The 15,176-nt window shown below is 46.5% G+C and overlaps 1 protein-coding gene across 1 annotated transcript in view; it reads right to left on the bottom strand.

Moving 5' to 3' along the window:
• MYO16 (myosin XVI) overlaps positions 1 to 15,176 on the bottom strand; it is a 395,654-nt gene that overhangs the window by 71,054 nt on the left and 309,424 nt on the right. The window contains exons 28-30 of the mRNA XM_052650218.1: positions 8,469 to 8,565; positions 4,031 to 4,277; positions 1,069 to 1,337 (exon numbers count right to left, since the gene is read on the bottom strand). Of these exons, the coding sequence (XP_052506178.1) occupies positions 1,069 to 1,337; positions 4,031 to 4,277; positions 8,469 to 8,565 (613 nt within the window). The remainder of the gene's footprint in view (positions 1 to 1,068; positions 1,338 to 4,030; positions 4,278 to 8,468; positions 8,566 to 15,176) is intronic.

The raw sequence follows: 15,176 nt of genomic DNA, 5'->3' as shown, positions 1-15,176 counted from the left end.
GAAGAGCATCTTTGAAGATTACTAGGGTCAGGTCCCTGCTGTGAAAGATCTCACAGACCAGATTTCTGGTCCATGGTTGGCCCATCTCCTTGGTGTCAAAGATGAACTTACGGCTTTGCTGAGCTTTTGCATTTTTAGCTCATTTATTTACCAAAGAATTTGTGTTCCCTCCTCTGCTCATGTAATATTTTCCAATGAAACCTATGCAGCCATCTCATCTAGAATCTCACCTGGCATCACCACCTCTTCCTCTATTTCCCTCTGCAGCCGTGGTCTTCTAAACTACTGACTGTATTTATCTCTCTTGTTGTGTTTCCCATCTGTCTCCCCCACTAGAGTGCAAGCCCCAGGAGGGAAGGTATCTTTGTTTGTTTCATATATTGTGAATCCTCCTGGGCCTAGAATAGGACCTCACATTCCAAGGGTGATAGCTAAAATCTGTGAAGTTGTTAAAATATTCTGCAAAGAAGGACTGCCTCTGCATTTCATAATTCTAAAAATTAGTAATTAAGCAATAATGCCACATGAACTAACCTATGATAAGTTTACTTGAGAATAAACTGTGGTTTTGCCTAAATATGTCTAGACCACCAACGCAGAAACTTCTGTTGTCTGGTCTCCAAAATTTCACTCACTGAGTTCTGTGGAGTCATGTTTCTCCCCTGCATGAATCGGTTCACTTACTGTGTGCAGATAAAGTGGGCTTAATTTTTAATTAGGTTGTGATAACAGGGAAGCCGGATGAATCTCTTTAGCTTTCTAATTCGCAAAAGTTTACATGGACTAGCGACCGACTTTCTGAACTGTTCTGTTTGAGGCTCCTCATTGGATGTGGAAGTCGAGATAGGAGTGAAGGAAAGTGATATATAAGTAGCTTTTCCCTAAGAGGCTTAGAGATTTGAATTAATATTCTTTATCTTTAATGATTAAGGGGCCCCTGGCAAGCCAAGGATGGATTTAATTCTATTAAAAATATACCAGGGCGGCAGTGCTGCTTGGGGCACCCAAAGGCCGGAAGTCAAGCATCCATGACCCGGCGGGGCAGCCCCTTCCCTCCCCGGGGCTAACCTTCATTCGCCGAGTCCCTGGCTGCAGCCCACAGGCAGGCGCTCACAGCCTCGTAGGAGGCGCTCAGCCGCGTGGCGGGGTCCCTCTTTGGCTTGGGCGGAGGCTGTTTCCGTGGCGATGGGAGGCCGCTGCCGTCATCCAGGCTGAACACCGAGTGCAGAGAAGGGGGCCTGGAGGGCGGACCAGCCAACTGGGCCAGGCCGTCCACTGCGGCGGGGACTGGGACGGAGCTACCGTGGAGGCGCCTGGGTCCGCTCTTGTCTTCAGCTCTGGGGGGAGAGAATGGACACACGGAGCCCCAGCGGAGGGACCCAGAGCCATCACTCAGATGGTAGCAGTGAGCCGGCTCAAGCACAAGTCATCTCGGCTCTTGGGTAAACCAGCCTTCCCGCGGGGCTGGAGGAAGCCTGCGGCGCTCCGGTACCCAGGGCCTCTAGAGGCAGCCACTCCATCCTTCCAGCCCCGCTTCCCGACAGATAAGCACGTGCGAGCCTCATCATGATTACTTCAGAAAAACATCTCACCCAAACCCAAGACGTCTCAAGGAGTGCCACGTTTGCCATCAGGCATTCGCTGAGTCAATTTTTCACACTCTGATTATTAAGCAAATCAAAAACCCAGAATTTCAATCTGAATGATAATTTCTGGGAAATCCATCTTAATAGAGAGTTACTGATGCATCAATTGCTGGGAGTTCATCACTGTTCATCCTTGCAAAAGAGTATATACTTAAAATGATCAAAGATTTTCATTTTCCCTGCCTGTCTGTCTCTCTCTCTCTCTTTCCCTTGCCATTTAAATTCCATCAGCAATTATTTAATTATGTGCAGAATTGTTATTTTTCTTCTGTGGCTCCATCTGGTTGCCCAATGCCAAGTGAACTGCTGGTATTCAATAAATAAATAGACGAATACTTCTTCACTTAATTTTATAGCAGGCAAATGAATACATGATGAAATTGAGAAATTGGGGTGGCTGTTTAGCTCCAGCAGAGAAAATAATAAATATTATTCTGGAAGTCATATAAAATTAATAGTTATCTGGTTAAAAAAAATTTCCTTCTGGCTTCACGTGTCAATGTAATCGTGTGCAAGGGAGATGCCAATGCGTTCGTTTCACAAGGAGTCTAGGAGCATTTGTTTTTATAATTACATCTTTGTGTGGCAGAGAACCAACAGGGCTGGGATCCACTGCCAGGCAGATCAGACGCCCATGTAGGAAATGAACGAGCTGAAGATGAAAGTGTGGCACTCGGAGGATAATTTGTTTTCCCTGTAATGTTTAATTACAGTTTTCCGTACAAAGGGAATTTTTTTCAGCATTTAATCACTGAGATATTTGAAGCTAATTAGTGAGAGACACACCATCATTTCCACTTTAATAAAAAATCATTTGACACTGCAGTCAAGGCCAAGGGGGGCGGTCATCTGCAGCGAGGGGCAACTAGATATTGCTGTGTTCCTATGGAGAAGTATCTCCCTGAGACTTTGGGAAGGTCATGTACACACTGCTATATTCAAAGTGGAGAGCCAACAAGGACCTACTGTAGAGCACGTGGCGCTCAGTGTCACCTGGCAGCCTGGATGGGAGGGGGCTGGGGGAGAATGCATACACGTATATGTATGGCTGAGTCCCTTCACCGCTGTTCGCCTCAAAATACCATACATTGATAATCGGCTATGCCCCAAATACAAAATAAAAAGTTAAAAGTCTGGGGAAAAAAAAAATATTCCCGACAGCAAATTAGGATGGAAAGGACCAGGGAGGGTTCTCAGGCACGAGTATCTTCATTTGTCACAGAGAGACAAGAGTGGTGGTGTGGAGAAGGACCTGGATTTCTTCAGCTTTTATTTCAAGCTCAGCATCCACCGTGGACTCTAAAAGCTTTCCCTGAAGCTTTCCTTACTGGCAAAGAAGATGAGAGAGCTTCCTAAGGGAAATATAATGCAGGCCACCACTGATGAAGTTCCCCGCTTTTGTGTTTTTAGAGTGGCTTCTCCATTTTGGGGGTCAAATTTTCAGACGTGTCTGTGAGTCAGCCTTATTTATACATCTGACACTTTGGTAAAGATGTCGAGATCCCAGCTATACACTTTTGCTAAGATGGAAATATTAGATAACTTAAAACTTGGTTGGTGAGGGGCTTCCCTGGTGACCCAGTGGTAAAGAATTCGTCTTCCAGTGCAGAGGACACGGGTTTGATCCCCAGTCCCAGACTATCCACATGCTGTGGGACAGTGTGGCCTGGGCTCCACAGCTACTGAGCTGGAGCCCTAGAGCCTGTGCTTCCCAATAAGAGAAACCACCACGATGAGGAGCCCACTCACCACACCTCGAGGGTAGCCCTGGATACCCGCTCACCGAAACCAGGGAAAACCGGTGCAGCAACAAAGACCCAGCACGGCTGATAAATAACGGGGAAAAAAAAAAATCTTGGTGCTTGAGATGGCAAATGCTGCAGGCATTAGTGTAGCCATTATTTCACAGGATCTGAACTAACACACACAGCATCCATTTTCTAGAAGGAAAGCCCAGGCAATGTATCCTTTCAGATGTCAGGAAGTGTCACTTTACACAGCGGGCATGCATATATGAGACCCCATATAGGGGGTCACAGGTCTTCTCCTTATGGTGTTCTTCTCCCTATGGTCACCTGTGATGGAACTTTACATTAAGAGCTATCAACGCTGGGACTTCCTTGGGGTCCAGTGGTTAAGACTTCACTGTCCAAAGCCACGGGGTGTGGGTCTGATCCCTGGTGAGGGAGCTGAAATCCCACGGGCTTTGTGGACAAAATCCCGGAATATGCAACAGAAGCAATATTGCAACAAACTCAATGAGGACTCTAAAAATGGTCCATATAAAAAAGTATATTTTGAAAAGCACTGTGGGCATTTTCTTGCCCCACCCCCACCCCGACGAACCACATGGGTGACGGAAGCTGGACACCGCCCGCCTTTACCTTCTGGAGCCTTCCTCCTGCTTGCCCCTGGCCTCCAACTTCTCTTTGTGGAAAGCGGCGTTCATCTCATTCCGGAGCCGGTCATTCTCGCGGGCGATGTCCGAGGCGTTCTGAACGACCAGGGCGTCATAGGTCTTCAGCCCCAGGTCCTCTGTGACCTGCAGGAAGCTGTTGATGGATGTGACCTCCTGCTGCCGTACGCTCCTTTTCTGATGCAAGTGCTGGCGGGCTAAAAATCCTCTGACCACTTCAGCGAAAGAACACAACCGTGGGTCAGAAATCCAGACGCACACCAACGAGCCACAGATACACCCTGTCTAAAGAATGAGTGTTAGTGGCTCAGTCGTGTCCAGCTCTTTGGGATCCCATGGACTGCAGCCCGCCAGGCTCCTCTGTCCATGGGATTCTCCAGGCAAGAATATTGGAGTGGGGTTGCCATTTCCTCCTGCAAGGGATCTTCCTGACCCAGGCTCTCCCACACTGCAGGCAGGATTTTTACCAACTGAGCCACCAGGGAAGACGTCATGTCTGAACAGCTGCAAAATAAAGGATTCTTCACCCAGTCTAGGACTTTACAAAAATGTTCCAATGTTGTCTTAAAAAAGATACCCGCACTGTTAGGAATGACAGCAGTGGAGGTAAAAACCCTTAGCCTGACTGAGCAGGTAATATCCTGACAGAGCTCCCGCCTTCTGGGTGAACACAGTCTGGACACCGATGGAAGGAAGTCCAAACCCCAGAGAATTCCGGGGTTAAAGCAGGGTAACAGAAGACCCCTGTGGCCTTGGTCCCCAATGCACCAGCTGCATTATATCAGATTATAACAGAAACCTCTGAGGCCCCTGGAAGTAGTCTCTGAGAATGTCATGCACATACTGTTCACAGGACTGGGATTTAACTCCTAGAAACACCAGCTCTGCATTTAAGGCTCTGGGAAGAGATTGTGTAGAAATATGGGGCATCCTTCTGCTTTCTGGGGAAGCAGGGCTAGAAAAACATGCAAGAATCGGGGGAAAAACAGGTGGGTGAACACACTTTTAAATCACTAATATGTCAGTAACAAATGTAAGACTTGCAAAGAAAAATCATGCCCGCTGTTCAAAGGCACTGCCACATGCCAGGCATCCCATCCCATCTTTCAAGGCCCAAACTCAACGATCACTGATGTACCCATCCCTTCATTCTGTGGGTTTTCCAGGTGGCACTAGTGGTAAAGAATCTTCCTCCCAATACAGGAGATACAAGAGACACGGGTTTGATCCCTGGGTTGGGAAGTTTCCCTGGAGAAGGAAATGGCAACCCACTCCAGTATTCTTGCCTAGGAAATCCAATGGGTGGAGGAGCCTGGCGGGCTAGCGTCCATGAGGTTGCAAAGAATCTGACACGCCTTAGCAGCTCAACAACAACAAACCTTCATTTTGTACCCAAAGAAACAGAAGCTTACTGAGGTTAAGAGAATTCCTCCAAGGAGACACAGCCAACCAACAGTAGAGGCCAGGGTTCAAATCTCTGCTCTTAGGAGGCCAAACTCCATCATGCAGCCCTGAAGACATGCTCTGTAGCTCTCCAGACCGGATCGCAACAGGGAAGGTGTAAGGAAGTGTGTTTGGGATCAATATGAGGAAGAAATTTCAAACAATGAGCAAAGCTGCTAAATGGATCAGGCATGTCATGGGAAAGAGGGTCAGTTCCCAGTCCCTGGGAAAGTTCAAGAAACAGGAGGCTCAGGGAGGCTCTGACAGGTGCGGGGGTCAGGGCGGGGGGCAGTTTCCAATTAGATGCCCAGATGCGTCTCTTCCCAGTCTAAGCTTCTAAGACTAGGAGTTTTTTGGATTATAGGAAGAGCTGTAATTGTAGGGAAAATTAATGTATGTGCTCAGTTGCTCAGTCATGTCCGACTCTTTGCAATCCCCATGGACTGCAACCCACCAGGCTCCTCTGTCCATGGAATTCTCCAGGCAAGAATACTGGAGTGGGTTGCTATTCCCTTCTCCAAATGTGGTATAAAGACACTTTGTTCTCCTCTGTAGGGAGGAAATTACCCTGCAAAACACTAAGTGTTTTAAAATATTTCCTGGCTATGGGAGGACAAATGTTTGGTATCTACATATGTCTAGGATATTTACGGAGATACCTTGACTCTGTTCAAATTGTTAATCAGCTATATCACAATACAAAATGTTTTTGGTTAATAAAAATAAATTTAAAAAAAATTTTTAAGGGTGGGAAGGTGAACACAACTTTCTACAATTATGGCTTCAGAGGCAAAAAATACACAGATGTCTAAAATGCTCAAGGCCTCTTTTTTTCAGACGGCAATACTAAATGTTTAGTTACTTTGGAATGCGGTTGTATTAACTGTAGAAACAGTCATGCTGAACTAATCTAAAAAGAGAAACAGATTAACCAGTGAAAGGTATAATCAGACTTCAGGAATATAAAATGCAGAATAAAATGCAGAAATATTACCCATGTGACAGGCACAGGGAGCGAGAGAGGCAGAAAGCCTCGAGCTGGCCAGTTGACTCCCTCATTTGAAAAAGAGAGACCATGACTTTTTGGTAGCTGAAGGGGAGGGTATATTCAGGATGTTTAATCTCTCAGAATAAAGAGACTGTTAACGTGGACAAGCCAGACTTCTGACCTCCGACTACAGAAGGACAATTCATTGGATTTGTGTTCACCTGGGAATCCACTCTCTGCTGTTCAGACTGTTTTCCCGCACTTCACGGCAGTGATCATCAAAAAATTTTTTAAAAATTGTTATAGGAGTTGCTAAAATGTGGCATCTTTACTATGAGACAACTAATGAACTAAATCTGCCACAAATAGGTAATTGATTGTCTCTTTCTGACAATTCCATGCAGGGTAAAATGAAGGTATAGTCAGAGGAAAAGTTCTGTTGGGAGTAACCTGTAATTGAAATGATTAAACTTAAGACTGAAAGTTACAGCTTTCTTCCACCTAATATTTACAAGGAAAAACTGAGAACTCTTGAAAAACTGGAAATGACTCCAGATGCTATAACTTCTGAGTGAATTTCACGTGTGCAAAAAGGACAGAAGCTATGGTTCCAAGAGATGTAAACATAAAAATCAATAATTAAACAATTTGCATTGAAGAGCCTGTAAATTAAAAAAAAAAAAGCTTTTACAGCCATTATTTTATTTATGCAATAGAAAATTATGCTTTTTATCTTGACGCCATTTTTAAAATCCCATTCTCGATTTTTATCATTAGAGGTAAGGAAAGAATCACGGTTCTGCTCATTTCTTGTTTCAGCTCTGCAGGGCTCAGAGACTTAACAGTGGTAACCAACCCGAGGAGGCACTTCTAGTGGGCACCCCTGCTGGAGGGCAAAGTACACAGTCCTCTAATTACACATTCCAGGAGAACGTGCATGTAGTCGCTCAGTCGTACACAACTCTTTGAGACCCCATGGACTGTAGCCTGCCAGGCTCCTCTGCCCATGGGATTTCCCAGGCAAGAATACTGGAGTGGGTTGCCATTTCCTCCTTCAGGGATCTTCCCAACCCAGCGATCAAACCCGGATCTCCCACACTGAGAGCAGACTCTTTATCATCTGAGCCACCAGGGAAGCCCCGAAAGAGTGATGTGTATACCGAGGGGCTGACTCCGCAGCCCAGGGGCTAGCATACTCAGTCCCACCTCCAGCCCGAGGCTACAAATACACATTCAGATTCTGGGGTTCTGGGGCGGGCGGGGCCTGAGACTCGGCATTTCTCGCCAGCTCCTGGGGGATCCCAGGTCTGACCACACAAACAGGAACTGCAAAGGTGGTGGTCAACAGCGGGCCCGTGAGCCCAGCCTTTCCCTACACTCGGTGTAAACTATACGTGTGCTTAGTCACTCCGTCGTGTCCGACTCTTTGTGACCCCATAAACTGTGGCCCTCCAGGCTCCCCTGTCCATGGGATTCTCCAGGCAAGAATACTGCCATTTCCTCCTCCAGGGGATCTTCCCAAACCCAGGGATCAAACCCTTTTCTCCTGTGTCTCCTGCATTACAGGCACATTCTTTACCCACTGAGCCAACAGGAAGCCCATTTTCAAGGTGAGGGATGCATCCATTAAAAGATACATATATCCTCTCTTCCAAATTATGGCTTAGGTGACAGTGAGGTACAGAACTGCAGATGGAATGAGCATGGAATAAAGCATAAGCCAGGTCTGCACACTCTGATCTAAAGACAGGTAAACAGCCAACTTAGTGACAGTGCTTTCTGAACACAGGAAACCTATTTATTTGCCCAAAGGTGGTGCCATGGGATGGACAGATGTAGGGACCATGGCAGGTCCTCCCTAACGTAGGTCCCCTGAAGATCTAACCGTGGGGGCTCACTCAATGCTTTGTATGTCACAGTTCAGCAAAGTTCAGAACTGTGGCTGAACTGTGACTTTGGCGTGTATGACTGCTACCTTTTTGGCAGGTGATAATTTTTCTCTGCAGCTGGCGGCACAGATCGTTCAGCTGGCTGGCATGCCAGTATTTCAGGAACACTTTCCGAACTCCAATCTAAAACGCAAACAGCAGGGAGACATTTAGCAGCAGGAAGATGCCAAAATAACAATGGGAAAATATTCAGGCAAGATTTTTTTTTTTCAGCAAAGGATTAGCAGAAGCAAAGCTAACAAAAGTAATTCCAGTACCTCTTCTATTTTTTTAAACCATTTTTCCACTTAATCAAAATCTGCAAGCTTTTGCCCTAATAAGTATGTTTGCCGTTATGTCAACAGTGTCACTAACATTTGCAAATACCCATCCACTACAGCTGAGGTGGCTGCACCAGGCAGTTGAAAGAAAAACACTGGTCTTGACTCTTTATTGGAAAATACAACCATTCCCATGAATGAATTCCCAAGTTCCAGAGCTCAACTCTTATCTTTCCTCTTTTTTAATCCTTTTCTTTGCTCAACTCACTGGAAGGAGGGCAAGTCTGTGGAAAGGGAAAAAAACGAACAAACAAAAAGACCATAAACAAAACCTACTTAAAGGTGACACATGGAACTGTTTCATGTCAATGATTTTTTCCTGCTCCTCCATATAGTCTTATAAACCAAATGTTTACGCAACTGCAACTTACAGAGCTGCAGCACAAAAGCAAAGCGTCTCCACACAGTCATCTCTGAGCAAAAATCCTCTCGAGGGCTGCCTGAACAGCAGCCATACCATGAGTATCCTTATCTAGGGTTTGAAAAAGGGAGTTTAGGCGTGTTACCGAATCAGCTTCTACTGAAAACTCTGATGGTGTGCAAGTTGGTCCAAATGTTCCACTATTGATGAAGACAGCTGCCAAAGAATGTTCTTAAAAACACATAACAGTGAGCCATAGCCGTGCATTTTCACGATAATTTTCTGGTGTGTTGTGCTTATTTTCTAAGAATTCACAGGACTGGGGTAGGTGTGAGGACCGTCCTTCACAATGGAAATGCTCACAGTCTCTTTGGGGAAGCAGAAGTGAATCACTGCAGAAGAGCCTGGGAAATACTAAGATGAAGGGGCTGTGGACGCTCAGAGGTGATGTCCTGTTAGATAAGGAAAAAATATGGCTCGGGCAGACCTTGTGATACTGTTCCTGGTCATCTCCTTAGCCCTGGAGACAAGCACCATGGAACACGTGCTCCCAAGCATGGGCTGTGGGCACTGACATGCTGATCCCTGAAGCCTGTGGCCGACCTCACAGGGACACGGGGCTGGCACGGGTCTAAACACCATCAGGTATCAGAGAGGCTGGCAGGCCAGACTGGTCATCAGACTGCAGAGCCCGAGGTGATGTTACGAAGCTTTCCACATGGAAACTGAGTTGACTCCAGACATATTTTGTCACTTTCCAGAGATCAAACCAGTCAATCCTAATGGAAATCAACCCGGAATATTCCTTGGAAGTACTGATGCTGAAGCTGAAGTTCCAATACTTTGGCCATCTGATGCGAAGAGCCAACTCATTAGAAAAGACCCTGAGGCTGGAAATGATTGAGGGCAGGAGGAGAAGAGGATGACAGAGGATGAGATGGTTGGATGGCATCACAGACTCCATGGACATGAGTTTGAGCAACTCAGGGAGATAGTGAAGGACAGGGAAGCCTGGCGTGCTGCAGTCCGTGGGGTCGCAGAGTCTGAGATGACTTGGCGACTGAACAACAGCAACAGTCTTTCCATCGAGCTCTCCTGTAGGCCAGTTTGCTGTGTTCATGGAACACAGTTTTGCAGGAGATTGAGACCTGAATCTTGCGTTACAGCAGCCGGGCTAGCTCTTTGAATGGGCAGGGAAAGCCCTCTCCACTCTCGTTTCCGAGGCTCCTGGTTGACCAGATGTCCTCCTTCATTTACTTTTTCTTTCGTTGGTTGAAGTACGAGGCAGGCACTTGAGTGGGTGGCCACAGAGAATTGGTACTTCCCCCCCCCCCCCCCCATTGTATTGCCATTCTGTCTCCCCAGTTATTTTCCATAATTCATAGTGTTGTTTTTTTTTTTTTTTCCTTCCCAACTGCTGACTTATTTTGGCAGTCAACAGGAAGAACAGTTGGTACTGTCTGTGAGTGCCACGGAGCAAATCTGTGAGACAGGCACTGGGTTGGGGGGAGGGGGGGGAGCATGCCATCTTCTGTTCATTGTCAGTTGTGGAATGTAACTCACTGTGGATGCGTGTGTGCTGAGCTGCTTCAGTCATGCCCGGCTCTTTCTGACCCCGTGGACTGTAGCCTGCCAGGCTCCTCTGTCCATGGGATTCTCCAGGCAAAAATACTGGAGTGGGTTTCCATGCCCTCCTCCAGGGGGTCTTCCCGACCCAGAGACTGAACCCACATCTCTTATTTCTCCTGCACTGGCAAGGACTTCCTTGTGGCTCAGATGGTAAAGAATCTGCCTGTGATGCAGGAGACCTGGGTTCGATCCCTGGGTCAGGAAGATCCCCTGGAGAAGAGAATGGCTACTCACTCCTGTATTCTTGCCTCAAGAACTCCATGGACAGAGGAGCCTGGCAGGCAGGCTACAGTCCCTGGAGTCACAAAGACTTGGACATGACTGAGAAACTAATACTTTCACTAGCGCCACCCGGGAAGCCCACATGACTCACAACAGGAAACTAAATCCCCAAAGCAAAATCTATGCAGACTTGGATTCTGAAACAAAACTCCCAAAGCGTTATAGGTAGCGACGCTATACAGCAGGCAGCCTCAGCATGACCACTGCAGGGCGCTGGCCATGGGGTGAGCCCTCAGAGTGGAGAGGGAAGGGCTGGAATATAGCTCTTCTCCCTTAATTCAGTGGAGACCCTGGGTGGGAGGAGAGCTGGGTGGGACGGCTAAGACCTCTTCTAGTGATATTTCTAACAGCCACTCCAAAAATTCCAAGTAGGTGGATCTTGAGAACTTTGCTAGATTTGAGGATACAAAAAAAAGTTCCAGGGATGATGGGAAAAGATGAAAGTGGGACAGGAAAACCAGGCAAGGAGCAGAAAACAACAAGCAGGCTTGAGGTACCACCATGGAGAGGGAGGAGAGAGGAGGCCACACCTGTCACTGATGGCCACACTGGGAAGCATATTCCAGGGAAAGCATAGACACTTTCCTATGAACATTGGGTATACACTGGGAAATTAAAGAGGAGGCCATCTAACTTTTTGACAAGTATTCTGGAAAGTATGAAGTTCCAGAAAGTAAGAAAGAGAAAAACAAATATCATATATGAACACATGTATGTGGAATCTAGACAAATGGGACAGCTGAGTCTATTTGCAGGGCAAGAATAGAGACACAGATGTAGAGAGATGTGGAGGCCGGGTGGGGAAGGCAGGGTGGGGTGAACTGGGAGACTGGGATTGACATACATACACCTCCAGGTGTGAAACAGGTCGCTCGTGCGAAGCTGCTGTACAGCACAGAGAGCTCAGCTCGGTGCTCTGTGATGACCTAGAGGGGTAGGACGGTGCGGTAGGGAGTCCCAAGAGGGAGTGGAAATATGTATGCACAAGGCCGATTCAGTTCATTGTACAGCAGAAACTAACACGACATTGGAAGGCAACTATAGCCCAGTTAAAAAACACACAACAACAACAAGAAAAAACTGGCTTAAGAAGGGATTGTTGGGCATGGTTTTGGCAGGACACTATAATGGGATCAATGATTTGAGTTTGGAAGATTCCACAACTGCTGCTTGTCCCTTGGCTGATCTCCAATAGTCCTGGGTCCTGCCTCCAGGAGTGGATTTTTGATGCCTGTTTCTTCCCATCCGGTAGGGCCTGTATGACCCTCATCTGCTTTCCCAGAGCAGCCGATGAATGATCCTTAGATTCTCTCACCATGCTGCTGGGTATTCACCACTGCACGTGGATATTTACATCTCCAGATGAATGTGAAGAAATACTCCTGAACTTCACAAGTGGTAGGATTTTGAGGAAGGTGACCGATTAGAAACAGAAGATGAGGACTTGTGAAGTCCTGGTAAACGATGAGCTGGAGAAACAGACGATAACATCTTCAAGGATGAAAAGAAGGTATGATGAACACCGAACACATAAGCCAGGACTGGAAGTCATTCAGCGAATTGGAAATAAGACCTGGGACTCAGTAGGTGATAAGAATAAACGATGGAGGGACTAAATGAAAAAGACAGAAGACAGAAGGTTGGGCGTGATGATGTAGCTGTTGAGCTGATCCCTCTCTTCCCTGATAGCTCAGTTGGTAAAGAATCCACCTGCAATGCAGGAGACCCCAGTTCGATTCCTGGGCTGGGAAGATCCCCTGAAGAAGGGATAGGCTACCCACTCCAGTATTCTGGCCTGGAGAATTCCATGGGATCGCAAAGAGTCGGACATGACTGAGTGACGTTCACTTTCACTTTCTCCTCTACCAAGGGCTTTCCAGGTGGCCCTAGTTGCTACCATCCATGGGGTCTTGAAGAGTTGGACATGACTGAATGACTTCACTTTCATGTTTCCCTTTCATGCATTGGAGAAGGAAATGGCAACACACTCCAGTGTTCTCGCCTGGAGAATCCCAGGGACGGGGGAGCCTGGTGGGCTGCCGTCTGTGGGGTCACACAGAGTTGGACACGACTGAAGCGACTCGGCAGCAGCAGTGGTAGAGAACCTGCCTGCCAATGCAGATAGATGTAAGAGACGTGGGTTCAATCTCCGTATTAAGAAGATCCCCTGGAAGAGGGCATGGCAGCCCACTCCAGTATTCTTGCCTGGAGAATCCCATGGACAGAAGAATCTGGCAGGCTACAGTTCATGGGGTTGCAAGGGTCGGACACAACTGAGCGACTAAACCACAACCACCACCATCCAATAGGCAGATTCATTCGGTCATTCTTTCTTTTTATTGTTTACCACATGACTTATCTATGGGTTGCTTATGTCTGGAGATGCTCCTTGAAATTTTTGTCTTCTTATACTGTTCATGGAGTTCTCACGGCAAGAATGTTGGAGTGGTTTGCCATTTCTTGCCTCCACGTTGAAGGCAAAAGAAGAGGGCAGTAGAGGATGAGACAGATGGATAGCATCACTGGCTCATCACCAACTCAATGGACCTGAACTTGGGGAGACTCCGGGAGACAGTCAGGGACAGGGTCGCAAATGGACACCACTTAGTGACTGAACAACAACTACACGTTATAGCATTTGCTTGGCTACGCTGGCTGAGGGAGCTTTCCCCAAGAGAGCAAATGGAGAATAGGGCCACGGTTGTGATAAGCAGGACATTATGAACAAAACCACACAGTATAACTGAAAAAAAAAAAAGAGTATCTTATTTGGTGACACCATGCTAAGATATGTGGCTTAGACGGTAAAGAATCCACCTGCCGGGAGCCAACGTGAGGAACTCCGCCCATGGCAAAGGTCATGAGGAAGGAGGCTTCGGCATTCGCAAAGGCAGGATCGAGCCTCAGGAAACCCCCTGTTCCCGAGCATCTACCCCCCAAACCAGAGTCTACCTACTTTACTGTTTCATGCTCTCACCTACACCTCTGACTTTATGGGGGGCTGTTCCCCACCGGTTCTCTCGGAGAAGGAGTAAACTTCCAGCTCCAGTCAACAAAAATTCCTGGGCGTGACAAGGGTGTCTCAGGTCAAACCTCTCTGCTGGCAGACTAGCTTGTGTGACAGGATTATTCACACCTCTGCCACTAGGCACATGATTGTTTACTACCTCTCAACCATAAACAGCACAGAGAGTTTGGAGTATTTTGAAAATCTTAATTAGCATAGGGCTTTTCTCATTGTTGAGTCAATGATTGCCACCAGGCCTCAATATCCTTAGGCACCTGGGAATACATTAATGTATTTGGAATATAGAAAAGGAAATGTAGTAGTTTTTGATGTTAGGAATACTAGACCTTTTGAGTTAATGAATTTTCTCTTTTGTTATAGATCACTGTACTTTGTTATAAATCACTGTGTCCTTGCTATGTAAAAATGTAACTTTATCACTATCTTAAGACTAAATAGATCTTAAGGGGAACATTGGTGAAGGGTTTTCATTTGTTGGGCTGATGTTTGCTGCTAAATCTCCATATTCCCTGCCCTTATAATGAATATAACATATAGTAAGTATTAACCTTTAAGATTAATCCTGTTAACCTTGGGTTAAATAAATTCCTTTCTTAATTGTAACCCACTACACTCTCACCCTATAGGAATGCAGCTTTATCTGGTACCTTCGGAGGGTGTCGCCTGGTTTAATAAAAAAAAAACAAAAACACCCTTGGAAAAAATAAGTTTTGGGTATCAGAAAGAAAGGGTCGTAAAATGTAAGCAGGCCTCATGGCCAGAAGATAATGTAAAACCCCTAAGACCTTTTCTTATACATTTATGTGAAGCACCTGATTTTGATAAAGGTCAGGACTGCTGACCCCCGCGTAACTTTAAAATTTCCATTTGTCTCTATGTGTAACAAAGGGTGTATAAGCAAACCTAAAAAATAAAGAAATCAGATCAGTTTCTAGAAAGACTGGTTCCCCCGTGTCGTTCTTTCTTGCTCCCCGTTTTTCTGGCTGAATTCCCATCTGGAGCATGAGTGCTCGCCACATCTATTTACTTGCCCCAGCTTTTAAGTTCCACGCGAGAAGGAGCCCAAGGAGGGGCACCTTCCGATATTCAAGTGGCACCGGTGGCCCAACATAGA

This window comes from Budorcas taxicolor, chromosome 12 (genome assembly GCF_023091745.1).
Source record: "Budorcas taxicolor isolate Tak-1 chromosome 12, Takin1.1, whole genome shotgun sequence".
In the NCBI taxonomy this organism is placed as follows: Eukaryota; Metazoa; Chordata; class Mammalia; order Artiodactyla; family Bovidae; genus Budorcas; species Budorcas taxicolor.
Note: the sequence above shows the minus strand (reverse complement) of the source record. Positions and strands in the feature narration are given on the sequence as shown.